This window comes from Seriola dumerili, unplaced genomic scaffold (assembly GCF_002260705.1).
Source record: "Seriola dumerili isolate Sdu_G_001 unplaced genomic scaffold, Sdu_1.0 BDQW01001125.1, whole genome shotgun sequence".
Lineage (NCBI taxonomy): Eukaryota > Metazoa > Chordata > Actinopteri > Carangiformes > Carangidae > Seriola > Seriola dumerili.
Window position 1 is genome coordinate 1349419 of NW_019175380.1, and position 25558 is coordinate 1374976.

General features: G+C 42.7%; 2 protein-coding genes across 3 annotated transcripts; one reads left to right on the top strand and one right to left on the bottom strand.

Annotated features, from left to right (window-relative positions):
- Positions 1 to 1399: 1399 nt before the first annotated feature.
- LOC111237981 (alpha-aspartyl dipeptidase-like) lies at positions 1400 to 6944 on the bottom strand. Of its 2 annotated transcripts, XM_022767317.1 has the most exons (8): positions 6591 to 6944; positions 5759 to 5847; positions 5610 to 5684; positions 5281 to 5360; positions 4693 to 4866; positions 2168 to 2227; positions 1640 to 1722; positions 1400 to 1560 (listed from the first exon to the last, which is right to left on the bottom strand). In XM_022767317.1, exons 1-8 carry the CDS (start codon positions 6683 to 6685, stop codon positions 1494 to 1496), a joined length of 723 nt encoding a protein of 240 aa, XP_022623038.1. In that variant the 5' UTR covers positions 6686 to 6944; the 3' UTR covers positions 1400 to 1493. The 2 variants fall into 2 exon arrangements, with proteins under 2 accessions (XP_022623038.1, XP_022623039.1); XM_022767318.1 differs by lacking the exon at positions 2168 to 2227.
- Positions 6945 to 9115: 2171 nt separating this feature from the next.
- On the top strand, positions 9116 to 24968 carry LOC111237959 (TGF-beta receptor type-2-like). Its single transcript, XM_022767286.1, has 8 exons — positions 9116 to 9214; positions 15966 to 16122; positions 18959 to 19170; positions 19303 to 20054; positions 20223 to 20360; positions 20446 to 20587; positions 21759 to 21886; positions 22595 to 24968. The coding sequence occupies exons 1-8, from the start codon at positions 9160 to 9162 to the stop codon at positions 23000 to 23002; spliced, it is 1992 nt and encodes a 663-aa protein (XP_022623007.1). The 5' UTR covers positions 9116 to 9159; the 3' UTR covers positions 23003 to 24968.
- Positions 24969 to 25558: the final 590 nt, after the last annotated feature.

Here is a 25558-nt window from a genome sequence, read left to right on the forward strand (position 1 = left end):
TGCGTAACCTACATATAGGCCTATAAAAGCACGCTGTACGTAACAAAAGAATGCGACTGAGCAGGAATGTTTAAAAGGTGAAATAACCTTTTGAAAGCATTCAAACGCCACATTCCTCAGTAGTACTCTAAACCTTCAAAGGCAGACTGATGGATGTCCAACTGCTGTCCTGAGGCTGTGTCATAACCTGAAATAGTTTTGTTGCGTGCAGTGTAGTTTTTGCCTCCAGCGAAGACGTCCATTCAGTGATGACATTCATGGACTTTAATGTCAATTGTCTGGTCCAAAGTAAAACTACGGTGGCCCTGAGAGCTCAGAGACCTGCAACTAAAGAAAACAAAACTAATTTAGAAAAACATCATCATCGGTTTGACATTAACACACGAGCTGCAAATACTCACAACACAACGGAAGTGTTTCCAGCGCACCGTGAAGAGGTATGCATATCATCCTCTCTCTCTCTCTCTCTCTCTCTCAGGAAACTATATTCTGATCTCTTGTTCAGTTCATTATTTCTATTTAATTATTATTTTAATGGCTCAACTTTATTTGTATTTCTCTTTCATGTTTTCTTATTTCAAAATTTCAATCCTGTTTGTTTTTGTGGTGAAAGGAGGATTTATAAATTTATAAATATTATAAATAAAGTTAATTAAAAGTGTAAGAGCAGATTCTCTTCTTTCCCTAACTCTTCATGAAGTCTCCTTCACGTCTTCCCTTGACCTCATGACGTTTTCCATCGAGGTCGAGGAGACGAGGTTAGAGAGGAGATCATTTCGACCGCAGCCCAAGTGCGTTCCAGCCGGGTGCATCACTTTTTAGTATCCCCTGGAAACACTTCTGTTGTGATGTGAGTGTTTGCGGCACACGTGTTGTCAAGTTGATGAAGATGTTTTCTTAATGTGCAGTGCGTTGAGCTCTCTGGGCCACTGTAGAAAACACATGCAGACGTATTTAAAGAGTTTTGACCATGCACTTTGGAAGCAGGTGAAGTTGATGTTGGCAGGTTGATAATCCAGATTTGTGTGCGGTTCTCGCTCAGGGTTCCCGCTCTTTTCTGCAAATCATTTTCCTAGACTTTTTCAGTGATGATCGAGCTCATGTGACAGACAGGAATCACTCCGTACACCAGTATGTACGTACGTCAGTGGGTGATGTTCTGCTGGGAAACCTGCCCTTCATGTAGATGTTACTTGACACGTACCACCTACCTGAACATCGCCGCAGACCGAGGTCACTCCTTCGATGGAGCATCTGTGGGGTGTGCTGGACAAACAAGTCAGACTCAGGCTCAGTGTCTGAATACAGGCTGCGTGCGTTTCACAGTATTAATATAGAACCTAGAGCAAAGAACACTTTACAGAGACACCATGATGTTACTTTAAAACATTTATTCTGTTTTCACCAGGACAATAATCTGAGTACTGTCATTCACATCATCATCATCATCATCATCATGGAAGGGGTGGGATGCTGACAGCTGTGGCGGAGAGTCAGTGAGCATGTGTCAGCAGGAAGCTCAGGTCAGTACCTGGGTCGTACTCCGCCGAGGACTTCCCCCTGAAACGACAAAGACAGCACGGTGAGAACGGCCGGTTACTGGTTTTACTGGTCTGCTTCCAGGCTGTCGTGGGCTGACCTGGTGAAGAGTCTGGCCTTGGTGGTTCCCAGTAAAGTGGCTTTGTCTCCCTCCACCAGCAGCATGGACCCCTCCCTCAGACCCTGAGAACACAAACAAGACCACTGGTAACCCTCTAATGAAGGTCTGTATTAGTCGGCCACAAACAAAAACACTGAGGGACCTGACGTGGAAAACACACACAACCGTGAACCATTTCCAGCTGACCAGTCCGTCCTCTTCTCTGTTCTGGTTCCACAGTGGAGCAGTCCAACCTTTCATAACTGACCAAACCACGTCAAAGCAACCTTTACTTTATTATTATTATCGTTCTTGCAACGTCGTGGCTTCGTTTTCAAAATCTTATCACTTCTTATTCTTTTCTCTTTTTTTTTTTTTTTTTTTTTTTTTTTTTTTTTGCAAAAAATTACAACAAATTTAATCTTCAAATATTTGATTTCTGCTTAAATTCTTGTCTGTTAGCGAGGAGGAGGAGTTTCAGCATCAAAGTGGACAACAGGTAAAACTAGGAGATGTGGCTGGTCTCACCAGGACACATGGAGTATCAGGCTCTTCATGGTACTGGGTGATCCTCTGCTCTCTGGTCTCCTGTAACAACAGGAACAGTGCGGTACATCACGGGATGGTCACGCCTCAAACCAAACAGGGCTGATGCTCAACGTGTAGCATCTGATTAGCTTAGCTGCGGTTCAGCGGAGCCGCAGCTGCACATGTTAATATCTTATTTCAAGTACAGTTTTTAACTTTATTTTCTTTATTTTTGTTTGAAATGCAGCTTTTATAAAATATATATGTACACAAAGACAGTTTGATATACAGTACATGAATCTACAACTCAGCCTCATTAGTGATTAATCTGCTGATTATCTTCTCCAGTAATTATTGAACTGTTGCACTGTTTCAAACGATCTGTATCTGTAATCAGACCCGACAAAGATCAGCATGCAGCCAACATCTGGATTTTCTGCTTGAAACCACTAAAACATTGAATTGATTATCAAAATATTTGTCCGACTAAACTAATTAATTACAATAACAACGCAATAAATAGAGAAAGAGAAAAAATGTATAGATTAATGCAGGAGGACATGATTGATTTGTTAGGTGTGACACCTCCACTACGGTCATCAACTCAAACCGCTGGTGACCACAGGGGGGCGTCCTCCTACAACATACAGCATGACCTGGACACAGAGGCATGCTGGGAAACAGCAGCCTGAGAGAGGTTGTGTTTTTATGTAATTAATCAGCAGCTACTTTGATCTTCGATTATTCATTTATCAAACACAAATATCACATATTCTTTATCTGTTTGATTAGAAACTGAAGTGAAACTGACACCTGCTGATGGACGGTTTTCACTAGTTTTTATGACATTAATAATAATAACTTTATTTATAGAGCATTTTTAAGTTTTTTTTGGGCTTTTTTGTGCCTTTAATGGACAGGACAGTAGAGAGACAGGACAGCAGAGAGACAGGTGATGGGGAGGCAGAGGGGGGGGGGTGACACGCAGGAAAGGGCCGTCTGATGCGGGAGTCGAGCCGGGGGCCGACTGCAGCGAGGACTGTGGCCTCTATATATGGGGCGCCTGCGTAACCCACGGTGCTACGCGACGCCCCTTATAGAGCACTTTTCATACAAGAGATGCAGGTCAAAGTGCTTTACAATAAAAAACAATCAAATAGTCCAATAAAATGAGGGCAGATTGAAGGACAATGAAATAGATTGATAAAGATGATAAAATGTGTAAATGAAAATAAAAACAAACCAATAAAATCAAACGATCAAAAGAAATAATCAATCAACCATCATTGTAGCTAATAAAAGTGATTTATGAAAGCAGAAAGGTGATTGTGGTGACGATAGCAGCAGCAGGGGATTATGGGATGGCTGATTTAAACACCCACGGATTCAAACTGGTCATTTCTGCGGTGGAATGAAAAAGCAGGAAGCCTGTAGGTCAGCGTGCTGACACTGTGCTTACGTGTTGCACAACTTCCTCAAAGTAACTGAGCCTGGCTGTGTGGACTAAATGTGTGTTTTCATGTCACCACAGTTTCTCTCGTCAAACAAGCGTCTTCCGAGTTGGATTCATCAAACTCAGAAACGGCTCATTTTCAGACGATTGATTGTTGCCGCCGGTTTATCACCATTTCAACTTGAGGCGTCCGTACGTCCCGTTGTCGTGGACGCCGTATCTCAGTAACCTCTTCAAATGTGGCACAAACACTCACGAGGACTCAAGGATGAAATGATTAGATTTCGGTGGTCAAAGGTCAAAGTTTCATGATCTCTCACATACCAAGCTTCGATTGGACCTGAGGCCAGTGATAAAAGGACTATGATGACACGGCAGGTTCTTGACCAATCAGTGCAGGCGTCATTATCACCCCGTGTGAATGAGGTAAAAGCCAGCAAGACAAAGACTGTTGGTGAGACACTGTGTTTTACTGCATCCTTATCTCTACAGAACATCAGTGTGAACAGCCTACCTGTGATAAAGTGTCACCTGTGGTTCAGGTAAATCAAGGCCTTCACATGAAGCCACTGTAAATCTTCAATCCAAAGGAGTCAAGGCAGTCTGTTGCAGAGATCACAACTGTACAGCAAATATGAAGCTACCACCGGGGACAGTTAGCTTAGCATAAACACTGGGAAACAGGTAGCCTGGCTCTCAGCACCTGTAAAGATCACTGATTAACATTTTTCAGTCTACATTAAAAAGCCAAACTGTAGCTTTCAGCTGAAACGTTGACCCAGGTATCTTAGCAGAACCACGGCGTGTCAAGGTGTCAGCAGCTGCGTTAAAGTCTCATCAGATTCAGGATTCTCAGGATCTCAGCTCCTGACATTCAAACTGCTGCAGAATCTCCCCACTTCTTAGGAGTCGGTTCTTAGACCTGGTTCATCTAAACAACTTGGACTTACTTGGACTTTATTGGTGCTTTGAAGATTGTGGAAGAGCCTGATTTGTCTGTATGGTAAATGATGACTGATCAAAAGGATCAATCATTTCCTATGAAGTCCGGTCTTGGGTTTTTCTCACTCACCCCCATGTGGCGGCTGCTGGGGTCGGGGTCCAGGTAGTGAGGGTTGATGTTGAAGGGGATGAGGCCGATGGCGGAGAAGGACGGAGGGTAGACGATGGGCATGTCGTTGGTGGTGTTGATGCTGACGGTGGCCACGTTGGTGCCGGCGCTGGAGCCCATGTAGGGGACGCCATCCTGGGGGGGGGGGAGACATAAAGGAGGGAAGGATGATAAGGAAGGAGGTGTCAGTCATTAAGTCATTATTTTGAGTTTCTCCGTTTTGAGACACTGAGTCGTTGTTTTGAGAAAGTTTCTCATCATAATGATTCACAGGATCTTTTTTTTCTAGCTGGAAAACTATTTTTATGCCTCTACACCGGCAGCAGACGGAGCAGGAGCCATATTGTTTTGAGGTTGCCCGTCCGTCCCATTATTCAAGACACAAATGTTTAATATTTTCTATGACTGGATAAACAGGGATGTAATCTGGAACTAGTCTGAGAGGCGGAGGGATACGACCACAAGGTCGAAATACTAGTTCTAACTGTTTCTGTGCTTCAGTTTTTGGCTGATGTTGACACATCTGCGCTCAGCTGATATCGGCCTCACCTCCAGCACTCTCCTCCTGATCTCCGTCACCACCTTGTTGTCATAGAGACTCTTCAGCAGCCGGAAAGTGTTACCTCCTCCTGCGAAACACACACGACCATGATTATATGACGTGACCACGCTGCGGACGAACTGAGAGGACGGGCTGCTGTGAGGAGTGAAGGAAAGGACGCAAGAAAGCAAGGGAGGAGGTAGGAGGAGGGAGGGAAGGAAGGAGGAGTGATAGGAAGTAAGGAAAGGAAGAAGATGAAGAAAAGAAACGGGGCAAAGAAAAGGAAAAAAGTAAAAGGGGAAGCTGCACAGAGCTGCCTTGCCGTACTCTTCCTCACCTATAAAAATGCCTTCAGCCTTCCTCACGGCGTCGACGGGGTCCGAGGCCTCGTGGATGCCGTCCACCTCATAACCTGCAGGGGCCAAACACCTTTCAGTTCAATCAGTCTGTCCTGATAATGTCACACATACACTCACACACACCTACCCAGAGTCTTAAACTTGTCCCTGGCGGTTTTGGTGTAGGCATCTCTGTCGTGGAGAGCATAAGGAACGAACAGCACTCTCTTCACATCCCTGAAATACACAAACCACCAGTCGCCATGTTTGTCAATGTGAAGCTCCGGTTTCATTAGATTAACATTATAATAGTAATGGATAATGATAATGGATGAAATCTTTGTTCCATTCACACTCATATGCCGAGTCTCTCCACACCAATCTGGTATTTTAATGATCCTTTATCATTTAATACAAACGATTAAAACACTAATAATGAACTGCTGCTTGTATGCCGAACTTTACCACATGACTACTGACTTACATTTCACTATCAAACCTATCCAAAGAGAAATGTATGTTTGCTGATGAATATGGAGATTTTAGATTTCTGACCCGAAATCGCTATTTGATTTTTCCACACAGCAGTAACACTGATTCTGTTTTAACACATACAGATGTTTGACTTAAATACTTTTTTTTTTCTTACATTGTCCATGTTCTAATTACACTCCAATGCCAATGAAATCTCTCCACACCAAACCCCATTGTAAAATCTGGCATTTTAATGATAACTTACTATGAACTAAACCTGACATAGCATAATTTAAGTTGTTTTTTTTCAATTAAACATTTATAACATAGCACTACTTGTATGCCGAACTTTACAAGAAAACTAGTGGTACACAGAAGATATTGAGCCTTGATCATAGAGAGGTGAATCTTTGCTAAAGAACGCTGAAATATTTAATTGTTAATTTTTTGAACGGAATTCGCTGTTTGATTTTTCCGCACCTTGACACTGTGACACTGTGACTTACTTCCCGAAGAAGTGTGAGATGTGCTGCTGACAGTGGTCCAGGTAGCCGCTGCCGTGCAGCGTGGAGTTGGACACCAGCAGGAGTCTCCTCTTCATCTCTGGACAGCAGGTGCACACAGACTCAGCTCAGCCCGAGACACAGAGGACAAGCCGCGGAGCTGCGGGGTCACAGTTCAGCTGTGAATCCGCTGACAGCAGCTCTCTGACGGGCAGTAAACACTGATATCACCCCTGAGGGATTCCGCTTTAAAACCCTCACACCAAATCCCAGCTGGACTTTTCTACTTCGAAGTTTCACTTTCACCCAATCAAAGACTTTGCATCAAAAGTAGTTTCATGTTCCACCAGCGGCGACAACAACTTCCGGCCCAAGTCTTTCTTTTTCAGAATAAAAGCATATCTTTTTCTTCTTCTTGATGTTTTTTAAGCTGTTGGCGGTGAATTACCGCCACTAACTGGTCAGAATAAGAATTATCATTTTCAAATGTTTCATTATTCAAAAATTTTCCATTTCAATTATTAAAACTATTAAACATTGAAAATGGAGGAAACAGTCATAACTTCTGAGATAAAATACATAGTAAAATATGAAAAATACCATGAAATTAAAATGATATACATGTTACATATCAATAAGGATAATGAAACAAAAATAGTAAAAGAAAAGTATTTCAAAGGACTGACTATATACATAAGGGTAAACAAAAACAGATATTAAAGGAAAATATTTAAGGCTTCACAAGTTTCTACTGTTTTTATTGCTTTACTTCTTCTTTAGTCCGTGTAGTGAATCAAAACAGCGTCCGACTATTATTTGGAATTGCTGCATGTGTGGTTTCATTTTAGTCCATTTGTATTTTCCATATAAAATAGAGATTAAAAATAAATGTTTATATTTTTACAATCAATATCATTCTTATCAAAAAAAATGTAACGTCTCTTTTTTCTAAATTAATAGTTGAACCAGTCAGCATCTTAAAGAAAAATTATACATCTAACCAAAACTATTTAATAGATATGCTCAGGTTTGTAATTGTAAAAAACAATAGTCTTGAAAGCACCATGTGTACAGGACAAATCAAGTGTATAATTTTAAATGAAACTTTTCTAATTTAGTTAATAACACAATATTTCTTTTTATGGTTCCAAACGTTTTTTCCATTTAAAGTCTCCTTATATGACTGTTATTACATTTTTTTTGTCCGTGAAGCATCTGACAAAGCTTTGCAGACATAAACACATGAAAGTGAGCTGCAGTGATGTCATAAATCTGCGTCCAGGTGTCAAGCTGAGCAACAGGTTTTGACTTACTAACTACTAACTAATCAACCATGACTGAATAATAACATCAGAGGTTTGACTGGAGTTCGTGGGAAACCCATAAAATGTTGCTGCTGGACATCAAACCTGTGAAGTTAAAAATAGAAACACAGTATTGTGTGTGTGTGTGTGTGTGTGTGTGTGTGTGTGTGTGTGTGTGTTCACTGATCCCTCGTATCACTGCTTTCATTATGACCTGACTAACGAGCTGGAATAAGCCTGTTAGTGTTCACCCTCCATTTCAGCTTCACTCTGCTTTGTTATCGCTCGATATAATCACAAGAATAAATACATAAAAAGAAAGTGATGATGATAATAATACAGAGAAAATTATGAACAGTGGAAATAAAAATAAAATCCTCATATCTTGTGTTCCCTTTTACCCTGTGTAACATTCATGTCATAAAAAATGATGTATTAGTTATGATATTTTTTCTCCTTGTCTCATTTTTTTGTTATTAGTTAATTGTTATTATGATTACATATAAATGTCATAATCAATGAGTCTGTTGAAACTGATGAAAACAGTCATAATGATGATACTACTGCTACTACTACTACTAATAATAATAATAATGATAATTACTATATGATGACAGGTCATACATTTACATACTGAGAAAATAAATGTCTTTGAGCAAAATATAAAATAAAAATTATAATCAAATAAATGAATAAAATTAGTGAATGCTCAGACAGACATGGCATTTTATTTATAATTTTAAAAAATTAAATTATTTATTTTTGTTATGTATTTATCAAATTCATCACATAGATATTGTTAGTCTATGTGCATATATATTTTTTACTATGGGCATTTCATATATGTCACACATAATACCCATACATGATGATGCTGATATATGATTTCTATATAGAAATTAAATATATATATATATATATATACATATATATATGTATGTAGTACTGGTATATATATTCATATTGTATGGGTGAAACATGTTCCAATAATCGATGAATGGTTGGTGAATGTTTGACTGCTGATCTGGATCAACAGAAATCCAACACCTCTGGGTTTCACCCTGGGAACCAGCAGAGATCTGCCGCAGAGAGTCAGTGGAAACACGCAGCCAGAGAGGCAGCAGCAGCGGCGGCAGCGGTGGGCGGTGCTAAACCACATCTGGATGAAAAACATCTGGATTTCTCTCTGAGCATACATGACCGACCGACAGACTGACGGACGGACTGACCGAGCGCCCCTGAGTTTCTCCGGCTGACTTTGCCCGCAGATGATGGCTCGGTGCTGGACGTTTTGGACCGGGATCCTAGTCCTCATGACCGCCGGTGAGTGCTGCCTGATCTCCGGACTTTTTTCTCTCTTTTCCTCGGGGCTGTTTGCGGAGGTTTGGAGGGAGGGAGGGAAGGAGGGAGGGATGGAGCGAAGACGTTTGGTTTTAGAGAAAGTTCAGATCCTCTGTTCAAATTAAACAGATTACAGTGTAAAAACAATAGGGACCTTTTCAAGTTATAGTTCTGTTAAAGTAAAAGTTTTCTCAGCTTCATGAAGAATCAGTACTGGAACTACATGAAGCTGATAGTTGGCTACTTGTGTACTTGTACTTCATGAAGGACTGGTACTTGTAATGTAACAGTGTAGTACTGGTTCTGGTAAATTAGTAGAGGCTCAAGTTCTTATTCCAGCATCATGCAAGTGCTGAGTTCACACCAGACGTCACAAGGCAAAGTGACTCCATCATGGTTTGTTGTTTGGTGAGTTCTTCCCACAGCGAGCAAGGTCCAGGTCCAGGTCTTTAACTGAGAGACTGAGCTTCAGTCCAGAGTCCAGATCTGAGCTCACTGTGGTCAGCTCAGATATTGACCTTTGAAAGCTTTGATCAGTGATCAGTAACAGTCAGAGGAACAAAAACACATTTTTTTGTAAATTAACAACAGTAACTGCTAAGTAAACAAAACGAGACACAGAACAATCAAAAAAGGACACAAAGTGACTACAAAGAGACACAAGGTGACTGCAAAGAGACACAAGGTGACTGCAAAGAGACACAAAGTGACCACTAAAAGACACAAAGTGACCACAAAGAGACACAAGGTGACTACAAAGAGACACAAAGTGACCACAAAGAGACACAAGGTGACTGCAAAGAGACACAAATTGACTACAAAGAGACACAAGGTGACTATAAAGAGACAAAGTGAATACAAAGAGACACAAAGTGACTACAATGAGACACAATATGACTACAAAGAGACACAAAGAGACAAAGTGACTACAAAGAGACACAATATGACTACAATGAGACACAATATGACTACAAAGAGACAAGGTGACTACAAAGAGACACAAAGAGACAAAGTGACTAAAAAGACACAAGGTGACTACAAAGAGACTAAATGACCACAAAGAGACACAAAGTGACCACCAAGAGACAAAGTGACTAAAAAGAGACAAAGTGACTACAAAGAGACACAAAGTGACTACAAAGAGACAAAGTGACTGAAAAGACACAAGGTGACCACAAAGAGACAAAGTGACTGAAAAGAAACACTAAGGGACTACAAAACGACCACAAAGACACACAAAATAACAACAAACAGACAGCGTGTCTCTTTCTGTCTGGGTGTGCTCCTGAACAGGAGGAGTAGGGGTTTGGGTTTCAGGTCTAAGCGCTGTCTTGTAGTCCCTCCATGGGTTCAGATCAGGACTCAGGTCGGTCCAGTTCTTCATGGAGCTGCTTTGTGTACGGGGGTGTTGTGGTGAAACAGTGAAGAGACAAACACAAACACACAAACTTTAATGTCTCAAACATCAGTGAGGATCCACCTGTAAATTATTCATCAAGATTCAACAGTATCAGGAAACAGTTTATCCTCTTGTCTGAGGTGAAACAGCAGCTGTGACAAACATGAAGCTTGAAGAGAGGGAAACAGGTGATGATGATGAGGCTGAACCTTCCTCACATTAATACATGAACATTTCACTCATCAGTTACACAGTAAGAAAAAAGCCTGATCCAGTATTTACAAATACACCCAGCCATCCTCCACTGTGGCCACATCTGAGTCCCAGTAGGAACCAGTCAGTTTGACTGGTACCTTAAACCTGCTGTAGCATTAAGATTTGTCTTCTTTGAAACCAATAAGTCCAGAACAAACCAGGACAAACAGACCCAGAAGAAAAGTCCACAGAAGTATGTGTCCACATACCTTTGGCCATAAAATAAACACAAACCATGTAGGTTATTTTCTTTGCTGCAACTGGCAATGTTTCTCCTGAGTGCAATGACATTGCAAGAGCCGGTAACGACACTGATGGAGCTGGTAATGGCACTGATGGTATGACTGGAAATAAGACCCAATGAATTAGACTAAGCAGAAATTGGACCCGACCTGACTCAGGTCTGAGATCATGACCTGTGCAGACCTCTACTCAGTACTGAGCCTCTCTTCATTTCTGGTGTGTTAAGTAGCTGGAGATGCAGCTCTATGGACGACAACAGATATATTATTGAAATATTACTCAGATCATCTGTAAGATCATAAATATACATCTACTTTTCTAATAAACCAAACTAAGAGACAATATGGCCGCCACGGCCAAGACTCAAACACAAGGTAACAGATTGAACAAAAGTCTGGTTACAACTGTAAATGTGTTTAATTCTGTTGAGTGGTAGAAGTAAAGAAAATGTCTGAGGTCAGCCCCCACCGAGGGCTAATGTGTGGGGGTCCAGGGATGGTCGACAGTGGACCAAACCACTGAGGCAGAAGAGGAGAGGGACGCAATCATCCAAAACTTAAAAACATATTATTTTGAATCTATAATTAGCAGCAGTGTGTTTAATGCAAAATTTATTTTTTTTGTATATATTGCTATGTTTAAAGGGATATATTGATGGGGACAATTCTCAGTTTCTCTCAGAAAGTGTGTGTGTGTGGGGGGGGGGGGGTCCAGACCCCCTGTTCCCCCTGTAATCTCTACCCATTGTTGGATGGATTGTCATGAAACTTTGTTCAGATGTTCATGTTCATGTTCCCCTCAGGATGAACCATAATAACTCTATTATTCTCTACTACTACCATGATTTGTGTTCACTTCTAATTAGAAAATGTTCACATGCTAACATGCTAAGCTAAGATGATAAACAAGGTAAACAAAGCCAAGGTCACTTCATATAATTTCAACTTTAATCACAAGCAGCTGGGTGGGAACACATCTGATAAAATGAATTGACCTGCTACAAATATATAATAATATAATATAATAATATAATAATATAACAACAACAGACGCTAATTTAAGCTAACAGGTTTGAATGACGTGTTCTTCCTGTTCTAGTGAAGAGTGATTTTAAAGAGGAATGAGCTGAACTGACAGAGAGGAAAAAGCTTCCTATTATATCACATCTAACAAAGAGCGAGTGTATGTGAAACATCTTATGAATAGCCACACACACACACACACACACACACACACACACACACACACATATACACTGGCGTCTTGCCGTTGTCTTAAGATGTTGGAGAGGAGAGAGACTGGCACTGAAAGAAAGTGTGTGTTTGTGTGTTTGTGCTTCATTTGTGCTAATGAGGACAGAGAGGTGACGTGGAGATGGCCTGATGACTCTGAGGCCTCACACACACACAAACACACACATTCATCATCATTAGTGCAGCTGATGATGTGCTCTGCTGTTAAGACTCAGTCGCTCCAGAACATGGTCCAGCAGAATCCCTGTGTGTGCCTCAGTATCTGGTTGGAGCAGTAGGTGGAGCAGTGACCTGTGACCTGGACTGGAGTGGACTGGACGGACATTCGTTCTCATGACTGTTCATGTCTTCAGTGGATACAGAGTCACTGAGGAGGGACAGGGCTAGCTTAGCTTGGTTGCTAACTTACTGTGTGTGACTCATGTCTCAGTTTAAACTCTGACAGAGGTGAGTTAAATTAAATCCCATGGTGACCAGTTCTGCCAGATCCAGATCCAGATCCACCTAACCTTTGTCACCCACTTGTATAAGATGCATATGATGTAATGAGTCTTTGGGTTTGCCGTAGATTCAGTCAGTTATACTGTGGTCTGCAGCTCACTTTCTTTTTTTCCACCTTTTATTTGTTCACATTTTGGATAATTAAATATGCTGAATCAGCTGCACGTCCTTTTGAATTGATGGATTAATTTCTCCCTTTGTACACCAAAGCTAGAATTACCGGCACACAGTTGTATGACCTCACCACTTTGGCTAGTGTCCGTTTATCCACAGTCATATGAAATATGAACCATTTGTATGAAATTTTGTCATAATTTCTTGGGTTAGGTTTAGAGTTAACCCTAACCTTGAGTTATGGCTAAGAGGTTTTATGTTAGGGCACACTGACCTTGACCTTTGACCTTTGACCACCAATGTCTAGTCAGTTCATCCTTGAGTCCAACTGAACGTTTTTAAACGTTTTATATTTGAAGAAGTTCCCTGAAGGTGTCACCAAGACATCGTGTCAGCAAGAATGGGGACGGATGGAAAACCTGAAAACAAAATGGCGACATCTACTGGCCAGAATGTAAAATAGAAAAATATAAACATTTCAAACTATCAGTACAAGGAAAACCATGATTGTTTCTTTATTCTAATCAGACCTTTATTGTAATTATTGTAAAAAGAATCAACATATGTCCTTGAAAAAATATATTTCAATAAACTTAAAGCATCTATAATAAATTCCCTCTGTTATGCTCTGTCCATCAGTGTTATTAACCTAAAACTATGAGATATCATTTCTCTCAGAGGTCTCATGTCGCAGTCGCTCCAAAATTTAAACCGCCACCAAAAGCAGTTTTTTTTTTTTTTTAATTGAAAATGTTGGGAACAGTTTACTTGTGAACAAACATTATATGTCTTTATTGCTTTTCTATTTGTGCCTGTGCATATGGCTGATATATATTTTTCAATTTCAATGATGAAAGCGGGAAAGAATGATTTATTATTTGAGAATTTACTCTTATGAGCGTGAACAGTCAGGTGGTACAGACGAGGGGCGCGGCTTCACATGTCATCAGTTACATCATGCGCCTAAAATGATACACGCATTGGATCGGTACGCGCTTCACCGGAAATGCGCAGCTGCACTCGACACACACTTTGAAGCCTCGACGACTCACGTGACATCACGGGTGACAGGTGTGTTTACAGGGTCGGAGAAGGGGCTAAACTCCGCGTGTTCATCCGGGAGACATGTTTACATCACCGTTTATCGGAGCTGGAGCTGATCAACACCTGAGACTACTGCAGAGTCACGTGACCCGGGAGTGAACACTGATTGCTCCTGTTCACACTGATGGCAAAAGCCGGATGTTAGCGTGCGTTAGCGTGCGTTAGCAGGTTTGTTTGTCCAGTGTGAAAGGAGAAAAGGATTCTCTGTGAGTTCTGCTCCGATGGACATCAGATAAAACAACTTCCTGTAGCTTCATATTAAACAGTGTCAGTCTGATCATGTGACACTCACAGGAAACATGTTTCCTGACAGGAGCTGTACGAAGCTTCATATGTGCGTGCGTGCGCGCGTGTGTGCGTGTGTGTGTGTGTGTGTGTTTCTCATAGCGAGGGCCTCCTCCTCCGAGCAGCATGGAGTGCTTCGATTTCCCATGAGCCTTTGAGGGTGGAGTGTTGGATACTAACTTGGCTCTGAAAGTAGATCACTTCTGGCTTCAATTTATTCCTGGAGAAACACGCACGCACGCACGCACGCACACTGCTCTAAACAGACTCACTGCCAGCTTCACACAAAAACATACACAACTGTTACACACATGTAGAGACTCTATTGTCTCTCTCTCGCGATCACACACACACAGACACACACACACACACACACTGCTGATTTTAATTACACCGAGCGTTTTGCTTCTCCAGCTCTTTCAGTTTTCTTCCTTTGTCTTCAGCTCTGAGACATCTGGATCAACTCCTGCTGTGTGTGTGTGTGTGTGTGTGTGTGTGACACTTAATGAAATGTTGTGTTTATGTGTATAACCCTGTATGTGTGTGTAAAGTATATATAATCATGTGTTATTGTGTATTTCGATGCTTGTTTATGCAGATATACAACGGATGTTTCTGAGTGTGTGTGTGTGTGTGTGTGTGTGTGTTTGTGTGTTTGTCATCTGGGTATGATCACTGGAGTTGCTGTGATGTGGCCGAGCATCACACACACACTTTATAAAGCTGAACACAAATAGTAAAGTACACAACAACACACACAGTAACAGAGAGCAGGGTTGTGTTGTGTGCTGCAGTACAGTTAGCTGCACGCTAACAGTTTTGGCTAATGAGCTTCAGAGGGACACACCCACTTCCTGCTGCATGGTCATCTCATGTGAGGCTGAACGTGGCAGAGCAGATGTCTTACCCCAGCAGCACGTATACACACACACACACGCACACACACAGACACACACCAACACACACAGACACACACACACATATATAAGAATATTCAGGTATAATTATAGTGGCAGCTAATGGCAGCAGGAAATTATTTGTTTTACACTTTCCTCCTGGCAGGTTGACCACGCCCACTTCAAACTTGGTCAGAAAGTGATTTTTACCTTGATGATGCTTCAGTGTGAAAACTGTGAGTTACCGTTGAAAGGCGTGACTGTGGCGTCATGGCGACTTTCGATGTTTCGCCACAAAAGTTGTTATAACCCAAACATACATTGTCTGATCTGCTCCGAACGTAACGTGTGATGACAGTCTCACACTGATGACATCTACATGGTAATATGACATCATAGCCAGAGCGCTAACTGAAAACAGGAAGTAGCACTTGAGTTACAATCATCATTTGTTTTACATCACGTTTTCATCTGGTTTATACTGATATACAGGAACATCGTGTACGTCTGGTGCGTGTTCTCTAGCGCCACATACTGGACACAAGTGGTAATACAAAACACACAATGCATCATGTCCACAGCCCGAGCAGGAAGTAACATCTTACTCGTAAGGCTGCAGTAACCTGTTCTACAGTTTCTTATCCACCATGTCTGACCTCACCTTCCTCTCTTTCACCCTGCAGGTCTTCCAGGTGTCGTCCAGTCTTTCAGCCACCTGAGCTTCAACCTGTGTAAGTGGTGTGAGGTGTCCAGTCCGGTGTGTAAAGACAGCGTCTGCATGAGTAACTGCACCCTGTCGTCCTTCTGCACCGTCATCGAGGAGATCTGCATCGCCATATGGTGAGTGGACCCTGAAGTTTTGTTACCTTCATGTGGCGGATGTGACTTTCAGTAGGAGCATTCAGACCATGAGGGAGCAAGAGCTGGATCCCATCTGATTTAAAACATGACCAGTGCTCAGACTGGTTTATTCTTGTTTTTATTCCTCAGCGCTGATGACAGTCAGAGCAGGAGCCATTTTGTTTTCAGATTGTCTGCCCGTATCTCAGTAACACCTGGATGGACCTTCTGCAAATTTGGCACAAACATTCACTAGGACTGAAGGAGGAACTGATTAGAATTTGGTGCCTAAAGGTCAAAGGCAAGGTCAGGGTGACCTCGCAAAATGCGGTTCTGGCCTTGTGAATGTGATACGTCGAGAACACAAAAGGTGTTTTGGCGGAGGCGTAGAACCGTGAGGCGGTAATTCTAGTTTCTTTTAGAGAAACAAGACGTAAATAAGAGCCGACATGTTTTGTGCAGCAACTCTGTTGTGTTTGTTTGTGTTGGTGTGGAAGCTGTGGTGCGGTGTAAACAACCAGTCGGCGTCAGTTTTCCATGTGAACCTGAACAACCATTGACCCTCTGATGCGACCCACAGCAGTGTCTCCTGAAATAGCGCCACTAGGCACCCCAAGCGTGTCGGACCTTGGTTGTCAAGGTTACAATAATAAATAAACGGACTGTGGTGAGAGCAGCGTACCTAGCCTCGACGCCATGGTTACTATAGTAACGGTCACGGCTTGGTTAGGTTTAGGAAAGGTTGGTGGTTTGGGTTAAAATAAGTAATTACCTCAACATTAGATGATCTTTGTCGTCATGGTTACAACATAAACAGCTGGTTTCATATGGGAATCGAACACACGGCTCTCCTGTGTCACATTCATCCGTCCACCTCTTCCTCAGGATGTGGACTTTGTCTCTCTTTATACTACGTGACTGACACTTTCCCCTTTGCTCCTGTCATCATTATTACGACCACTAGATGTCGCCTAGCAACAAAACCTAACTATGATGTCACAATAACCTGCTGCTCAGACGACCTTTGATCTTTAGCTGCTGCTCCTTAGTAAAAGCTCTCGTGGCTCCAGATCCTGGTGTGGGGAGAAAGCAGTCTGAGCTTCGGCTGACTGATGTGCACAGACTCCGTCACCTTTACTTCAAGCTCCTTGTTCAAACTGAATCATTTGTAGAGATAATGAGGAAAGTTTTTCATCCTAAAGAGAAACCATTGCCATAGTGACGTCCTCCTGTGTCCCTGAAGTCTTTGTGTTTTGATTCGTCCTCCTGTCTTTGTTTGACTTAGTGATTGAGTGTGTCATCCACTCTGTCCTGGTCTTGTTCTTGTTAAAGACCAAGAAAAAACAACATGTCCTGTCTGTAGCGTGCCATAAAAATGTGGGAGTATTGACATGCACTGGTTTCCCATGAGCCAGTCCACCACAGTACAGCTAAGCTGCTTCAATATGTTGTTGTCAGCATTATGAAACCTCCTGAGGTGGTTTCTCTCGACTCGCCACTGTGTCAGAAACAGACAAACATTTTTCTTCTGGCTTGTTTTTCCCGTCAGAGCTGAAGCGTGATGACCCTCACCCACTCCACCGCCGTCGCCTTCTCCAGGAGCAGAAAGTTTCTGCTGATTCGTGTCTTTTGTTTGGATAATAGTGCTAGGCTGGGACCCCCACCCCCCTTGCTGCACCCCTCTCATTTCCTGTTCACGTCAGCTGGTCCTACCCTCCCAGCTTTCTGCAGGAAACCAGTGATAAGGGAGAAGTGACGGAGAGGAGAGGAGAGGGAGGGAAACAGCCGTTTATTCAGGTCAAAGTTGACAGGGATCGAGCTGCTCAGACTGACTGTGCTGAGAGTTCACTCAACAAGAAGATGTTTGAATCATATTCACAAATCTTCCTCTCCGACCTGCACAACCTTCACCTTAAAGCTCCTCCAGTGTAAAGGTCTGTGTCCATGTGTAGTGTGATTATAGATCAGCTCTAGCTTCTATATTAATACTGTGAAAGTATCAAAGCCTCAGTCCACAGAGAAATTTTCCACTTAAGTTTTCCACTTAAGTATGACATCTAAGGCTTAATTTCTCCTAAGGGAGTTACTTAAGGGTATCTTTAAAGATTTCCTTAGTTAAGGACAAAAAGTTAAGAAATTTGCAGCAATGAGAGAGTTTTTACTGTGGTAAAATTCTACTGTTTCCATGGGGACCATTCATTTGCTGCCATTAGCATTTGTGACACTTCACCACGACGAACTTTGATCACTAAGGTCTTTTGTGCAGTTTAACTGACTTTAAGTGATTCCTGAAGTTTAAGACTAAGATAAGGAGGAAACCTTAAATACTTAAGTGAATATTTTAAGGAGAAGACTCAAGGGTGTTTTTGCAACTGTTTTTATTTGAAGGAAACCTCGCCTCAGACTTGAGGGAAAATCTTAATTTAAGATGTTTTGTACAACTGGCCCCTGAGTTTTGCTTTGTTGTGACTTTGTGATGTCACAACAAAGCAGTCTCCAAGCCCCGCCCACCTGGACCCATCATCCAAACCTTTTGGATTTGGTTTCTCTAAGTGTTTTTACCTGAAATCTGGTATATTTTTATTGGATCAGTCAGAAAACAGTCAGCCAATCAGAAGAGAGGCTCAGAGCCTCTTTTTACCACCAATTTTAACTCTTGTTTTTCTTCTATTTCTATCACTGCTTTTCTTATACTGAATTAGCTTGCTAACTCGCTAGCTCCAGCCTCGTCACTGTAGTGTTGAGCCCGACCTGAAGACCCCCCCCCCCCCCCCCCATACCCTCTTTAAAGTCATGCATGTTGTTTTATGTGTTTGTACTTTCCTCTGCTCCTCAGGAGGAAGACCAACGACACAATGACGGTGCACACGATGTGTCATCATCCCGCTCTGCCACTAGAGGGCGTCGACCCCGGCCTGCTGCTCAACTTCACCTCCAGAGAGTGTCACATGGTCCCACAGCCGGCAGAGGACGGAGCCATGATGGTCTGTGGCTGCCAGGGAGAACACGAATGTAACGACAAACTGATCTTCAACAAGGGAGCCAACGGTGAGGGGGGGGGTGATGGATGGATGAGTCAATAGATGGATGGTTGGATAGATAGATAGATAGATAGATAGATAGATAGATGGCTGAATGGACGGATGAATAGATTACAGTATTTTCTCCCCGTTGCTTCAGGGTTCTTCAAGCTGCAGAGTAAAGACGTGATCCCGGTGGTCGTGGTTAGTTTGGTGCCTCCTCTCCTTGTTGCCATAGTTGCCACCGCCGCCTTCTATTTCTACCGCACACACCGCCCTGACAAACCTGGCCCTCCTGCACGCCCCAACTGGCCCACCAAACGCACCCCAGAGCTCTACCAGGCTTTGGACCTGCCATGTGGAGGCCGGGGGTCGGAGGGCAGAGGAGGAGGAGGAGGTGTGATGGCTCCTGGATCTCAGCTGGAGGAGTCTAATGCCAAGGTGTCATCTCTCAACAATGACATCAGTGACATCACAGATTGGCAAGGCCAATTGGCTGAACCGCTGCCCATCAAACTGGAAGCCCTGGTGGGGAAGGGGCGCTTCGCTGAAGTGTGGAGGGCGCGCCTGCTGCAGGGCGAGAAGGGCGGGGTTAACAGCTATGAAACTGTGGCAGTGAAGGTGTTTCCCGCTGTGGAGTACGCCTCGTGGAGAAATGAATGCTCCATCTTCTCCGACCCCAAACTGGAGCACGACAACGTGGTTCAGTTCCTGGCGGCTGAGGAGAGGGGTCTGCCCGGTCACACTCTCCGGAAGTACTGGCTGGTCTTGGCCTATTACAGCCTCGGCAACCTGCAGGACTTCCTCACAGCAAACATCCTGAGCTGGGAGGAGCTTGTTGTCATGGCAGGCAGCATCGCTAAAGGGTTAGCGCATCTCCACAGTGACACGACACCCGGCGGGATACCAAAGGTAAATCCAGGCGACAGTCTCTGGAAATCTGGGTTTTGCTGACCTTTTTTCAGCACGTCTCTTGATTTTTATTTTACATTTTATTCATTCACTTATATCTCGCCTGTTTCATGGTGAGCTGTGGAGCTTATTGACGGAGCTCATTGCTGGTTGCCTGTGTTGCTGTAGGTGCCAGTCGCCCATCGGGACCTGAAGAGCAGTAACATCGTGGTGAAGAGCAGGAAGGAGTGCGCTCTATGTGACTTTGGTCTGGCCTTGAGATTGGACCTCTCACTCACTGTCGATGACTACGCCAACAGTGGACAGGTAAGCTGCTCAGGTTTAGTTGGTCTGATTCTTCGTGATGTTCAGGTTGTCATTTGATTGGACTCACCTGTATCATCCCGTCCAGGTGGGAACAGCTCGCTACATGGCTCCCGAGGTACTAGAGTCCAGGGTGAACCTGGAGGACCTCGAGGCCTTTAAACAGATGGACGTTTACTCCATGGCTCTGGTCCTCTGGGAAATGGCCTCTCGCTGCCACGCAATCGGAGGTAAGAACTTTTTTGTTGTTTCTGAGCAATATTTTCATGACCACGTTTATAGTGCATGGCGCTCAGGTGTGAGGTTCATTCAGATGAAGCAGCACAAAGCGAGTTGTTGGTATTTGTTTCTCCAACATCAATCTGATCATCACTTCATCAGCAACTGAATACTTGACGTCAACGCACAGCAACAAGAAAATAATGCCTAAAATGAAATAGAACATTTTGATGAATCACTCTCCAGCCAGTAGATATGTTTAAATCGGATTAGGACATAAACTTTTAATTAGATTGAAGCATCAGTCTGAATCTGACTGATTCTTCTAGCTGTGTGAAAGAAAGATTAAATCTCTGCAGCACCTGAAGGCAGCAGGACTCCTGCTGATAAATCTGTTCACTCCGTTTACCTTCATTAAGTCACATTTCAGTGACCCTCTGTGTGAATCTAAACATGGGTGTGTATGTGAACATGTGTGTGTATGTGAACATAATGTGTGTATATGTGAACATAATGTGTGTGTATGTGAACATTTGTGTGTATGTGAACATAATGTGTGTGTATGTGAACATGTGTGTGTGTGTGTGTGTGTGTGTGTGTGTGTGTGTGTGTGTGTGTGTGTGTGTGTGTGTGTGTGTGTGTGTGTGTGTGTGTGTGAACATGTGTGTGTATGTGAACGTGTGTGAACATGTGTGTGTATGTGAACATGTGTGTGTATGTGAACATGTGTGTGTTGTGAACATAATGTGTGTGTATGTGAAAATGTGTGTGTATGTGAACATAATGTGTGTGTATGTGAACATGCGTGTGTATGTGAACATGTGTGTGTATGTGAACATGTGTGTGCATGTGAACATAATGTGTGTGTATGTGAACATGTGTGTGTATGTGAACATGTGTGTGTATGTAAACATAATGTGTGTATATGTGAACATAATGTGTGTGTATGTGAACATAATGTGTGTGTGTGAACATAATGTGTGTGCATGTGAACATAATGTGTGTGTATGTGAACATGTGTGTGTATGTGAACATGTGTGTATGTGAACATGTGTGTGCATGTGAACATAATGTGTGTATATGTGAACATAATGTGTGTGTATGTGCACATAATGTGTGTGCATGTGAACATAATGTGTGTGCATGTGAACATAATGTGTGTGCATGTGTGTGCTGGTGCAGAGGTGGAGAGCTACGAGCCGGCGTTTGGCTCTAAGGTCTGTGAGCAGCCCTGTGTGGACAGTATGAGAGACCTGGTGCTGAGGGACAGAGGACGTCCTGACATCCCCTCAGCCTGGACGCAGCATCAGGTCAGACACAGAAACAGCTGCTTTCTTTCCAAACACACAGAGGAACTGACCCCAAGTCAGAGATTCTTACCTGTAATGCATTTCAGGACGATGTCATCTCTCTCTCCGCTCTGATACCCCCACATGTTTCGTGTTAAGTACATTAAAAAGTTTTACATTAAATCATCAATAAATAAATTGTGTAAAATCTATAAATAAACCAATAAATTATTAAATAATTGAAGAAGTAATTAAAACATCTCATTATTATGGATTGATATTTCATTGTTTTCTAGTTTTTATTTCATGAATTTACTTCTCAGGACAGTGGTATAGTCACCACCCTCTCACTTTTGAGCCAATCACATGCTCCCAATCGATCACCAATTCCCAATTGATTGATCCATTGAAGGGCATTTGTTTCCTCTGGAAATCATGTTGTTGGGGCCCAGACTGGAGATGAGTTAGAGCCTTGTTTGAAGTGAAGCCTCAGGCAAATAAAACTTTGTCATCTGCGTAGAGATTGACACTGAAGTATTGATGAGGAAGAATTATGTTATTTGTGTATAATGTAAATAGTAAAGGTACCAGCACAGACTGCAGTTTATTAATGTGAATATTTATTTCATAATTACTTATTTTTTTGTTTAATATTGATCACTCTGGGGCTCCACTGGACACTGGCTGTTTTAACATCTTGTTGTCTAACTCCGGTCCTCTGTCCTCCAGGGGATGAGCATCTTCTGCTCCACCATCACTGAGTGCTGGGATCACGACCCGGAGGCCAGACTGACGGCTCACTGTGTGGTGGAGCGCTTCAACGCCCTGCAGCAGGAGCAGGAGCAGGAGCAGGAGCAGGAGCAGGAGCAGGAGCAGGACCAGGACCAGGACCAGGTCCAGGACCAGGACCAAGACCAGGACCAGGAACTGAGACCAGAAGTTGGCAGACCGGAGGACGAAGAAAGAGCAAAGAACTCGGAGAAACCAGACAATGACCAGGTTCACTCCTCCTCCACTGCTGCTTCCTCACCCTCCTCCTCTTCCTCCCCCCAGGTTCCTAAGCCACAGAGAGACGGTACAGAGGTATCCCATGATTCTCCGGTTCACACTGGTACTGGTTGTGACCTGTTACTGTAACTGGCCTGAAGCAGCCGATAGTGACGGGACTGAGAAGTAACTAAAAACTGATTCTGTAGTAATTTACATGAGTCTATAAAAACATGGTGGTGTCATGGTTGTGGTCCGGCTGTAGGGGGGGAATTGTCGGTACTTCCATCACTTCGTTCCAGACTCAAATATCAACAACAACCATCAGATGGATTTCCATAAAACTTTGCACAAACATTCGTTTTCCTCAGAGGATAAATTCTACTGACTTTGTTCATCCTCTGACTTCTCCTCTAGCGCCACCAGCAGGTTTATATTTTAGGTCCAGACTGAAATATCACAACAACTGTTAGATGGATTGTGACTTTTCCTCTAGCGCCATCATCTGGTTAAAAATTCTAATTGCAGAACTGATGACACTCCCATCAGCTAAACTAAGATGGTGAACAGGGTCAACATTGATATTTTAGCATTGTCATTGATTGTAACCTGTTAGCATTCAGCTCAAAGCACAACTTAGTGTAGGTATGGTCGTACAGAGCCGTTAGCATGTCGACTTTTAGTCTGGTTATTTACCAGATTTCTGATTTCTACATCTCAGCAGTTTTGTTGTTTTCCCAGCTTCATGACAATAACCAGAATAAAGGGAAATGCACGTCTCCAGAACATGATGTTTGACGCCAATGATCACATTTCTCAGCAGTGATGATCCTCAACTCTCCAGAGAAACATTTTGAGCAACCAGGTTATGATTCCTTTCTCCTGTAAGATGATTTCTAATGCAGACACCTGATTAACCAGGATATAACAAGGTCTGACTCACCGGATATAGGCTGTGGGTATAAACCTGCAAATTTGCCCCTGTTTCAGGTGGCATTCTCCTCCTGTTCCTCTTCCCCTGCCTGTCACCGTTTTCTAAATCCTCTTCGCTACAGAGAACAGCAACAACCTCAGAGCTTCAGCCTGCACGCTGAAAATGGCCAGTTTTGATGAAGATCGGAATTCTACAATCAGCTCATTGGAATCCGCCATTTTAATGACGTTTTTCGTGTCCCTACGTGCTAACATTCCTACAAAACAAGTTTCCCTCCGACAGTATTTTGCAGCGGCACCAGAAATACAAACAAACCAGTGTTTTTAACCCTATAGCAGAATGCTAATGGGTGCAGACCATTCTCCAGTGCTAACACAGCTCTGTGGAGAGAGGTCTGACTGTGTGAGGCTACCATGCATTTAAACATGTTCTGTCATTACCTGTATAACCTGGTTTCTCTGAGGAACCTGGCTTCTGCATTCAGGCGCAGCGGCGATGCTAACATTCTCAAACTTTGACTCGATGATGGCACTCGAGGAAAAGTCAGAGGGTCAGTGAAGTTATCACAGTTCAGCCTGAGGGGAACATGAACGTCTGAACCACATTTCGTCACCATCATCCAGCAGCTGCTGAGATGTTTCAGTGTGGACCGACCTGCCGCTAACATGAAGAGATAAAGTCTGAAATGACTGAAAAGACTCACAGTACGATGGATGTTCTCTCTTTGGGACGTCCTGGACTCTTCACCTGAAGTCCAGAAAGGACAGAAGTGACTGGTGGACTCAGCTGTGATCTTCTCCTAGTCGTAGCTCTGCTGGTACAGACCAACACTCACACTGTTGTTGTGTGGAAACGTTTCATTTTGTCGGAGCTGGTCTCCATTTTGTTTTGTTGTGACTGTGATTATTGTTACTATAACCTTCCTGTATGAACTGTCTGCCTGTGGACGGTGGTTGTGTCTGATTAAAAAACAAATTACAGTGAAGAATTGGTCTGATTTTCCACTTTCAATCACAAACCTCTGCCAAAGATTTAATTATATATCTGATTATTAATTACAGGCTACAGAATTATGTGTGATGTTTTTATTTCTGAGATGTAAGAAATCTTCCAGTGTCCAGATCATTTGTAAATTCAGCCACTAAAAAGACTTTTCTATCAACATGAAACACAAATACTCAAAGTCACTACAGTCTCCAAATGATGTTGTTTGTTTTGTAATAAAGTTTGTTTTCTGTAATTAATTACTAAGTATGGATTCTGTCTATGAACACATTTCCATCTATTGTTACATATTTTCACTTTTTCCATCATGTTCTTCACATGGTTTCATCGTCTGAGCTTTGACTGGATCTTCTTCTTCTTCAGTGGTTTAATGGCTCATGGTCGACTCATGGTCACAAAGCAGCAGAAGAGGAAACAAGACTGAAGTCAGATTTTACTTTGATGCTTACCTGGAAATTCAGACTCACAGAAGGATGGTTTAAAATAAAAGATCAGAGTCGGAGCAGCCGAATTAGAGATGTCATATTTTTATTACCCATGATGCACCTGAACCTCCCTACAACACCTGGAAACACCTGGTAAGCAGGAAAGCTGTGGAGGTCCCCTCTAATCTCCTGTAAACTGCTGTTTAATTTCCTGTCAGTCAGATTTCAGCACACTGTAAAAAAAAATCGTAAAAGAACAGTCAAATGACTGTCAGCAGCAGCTGCCAAACAAAAACTGTAAAATTACAGTAAAATGTCCTAATTCAAATAGTGTAAAAACAA

What these genes read in the sequence shown, in the direction of transcription:
- LOC111237959 (XM_022767286.1), top strand. Translation starts at nt 9,160, where the DNA reads ATGATGGCTCGGTGCTGGACGTTTTGGACCGGGATCCTAGTCCTCATG. An exon ending in GAGATCTGCATCGCCATATG is followed by an intron (nt 16,123 to 18,958) that starts GTGAGTGGACCC and finishes TCTGCTCCTCAG; the next exon opens with GAGGAAGACCAACGACACAA. An exon ending in CACCCGGCGGGATACCAAAG is followed by an intron (nt 20,055 to 20,222) that starts GTAAATCCAGGC and finishes GTGTTGCTGTAG; the next exon opens with GTGCCAGTCGCCCATCGGGA.
- LOC111237981 (XM_022767317.1), bottom strand. Translation starts at nt 6,685, where the DNA reads ATGAAGAGGAGACTCCTGCTGGTGTCCAACTCCACGCTGCACGGCAGC. An exon ending in GGACAAGTTTAAGACTCTGG is followed by an intron (nt 5,685 to 5,758) that starts GTAGGTGTGTGT and finishes TGGCCCCTGCAG; the next exon opens with GTTATGAGGTGGACGGCATC. An exon ending in GGCTGAAGGCATTTTTATAG is followed by an intron (nt 5,361 to 5,609) that starts GTGAGGAAGAGT and finishes TGTGTTTCGCAG; the next exon opens with GAGGAGGTAACACTTTCCGG.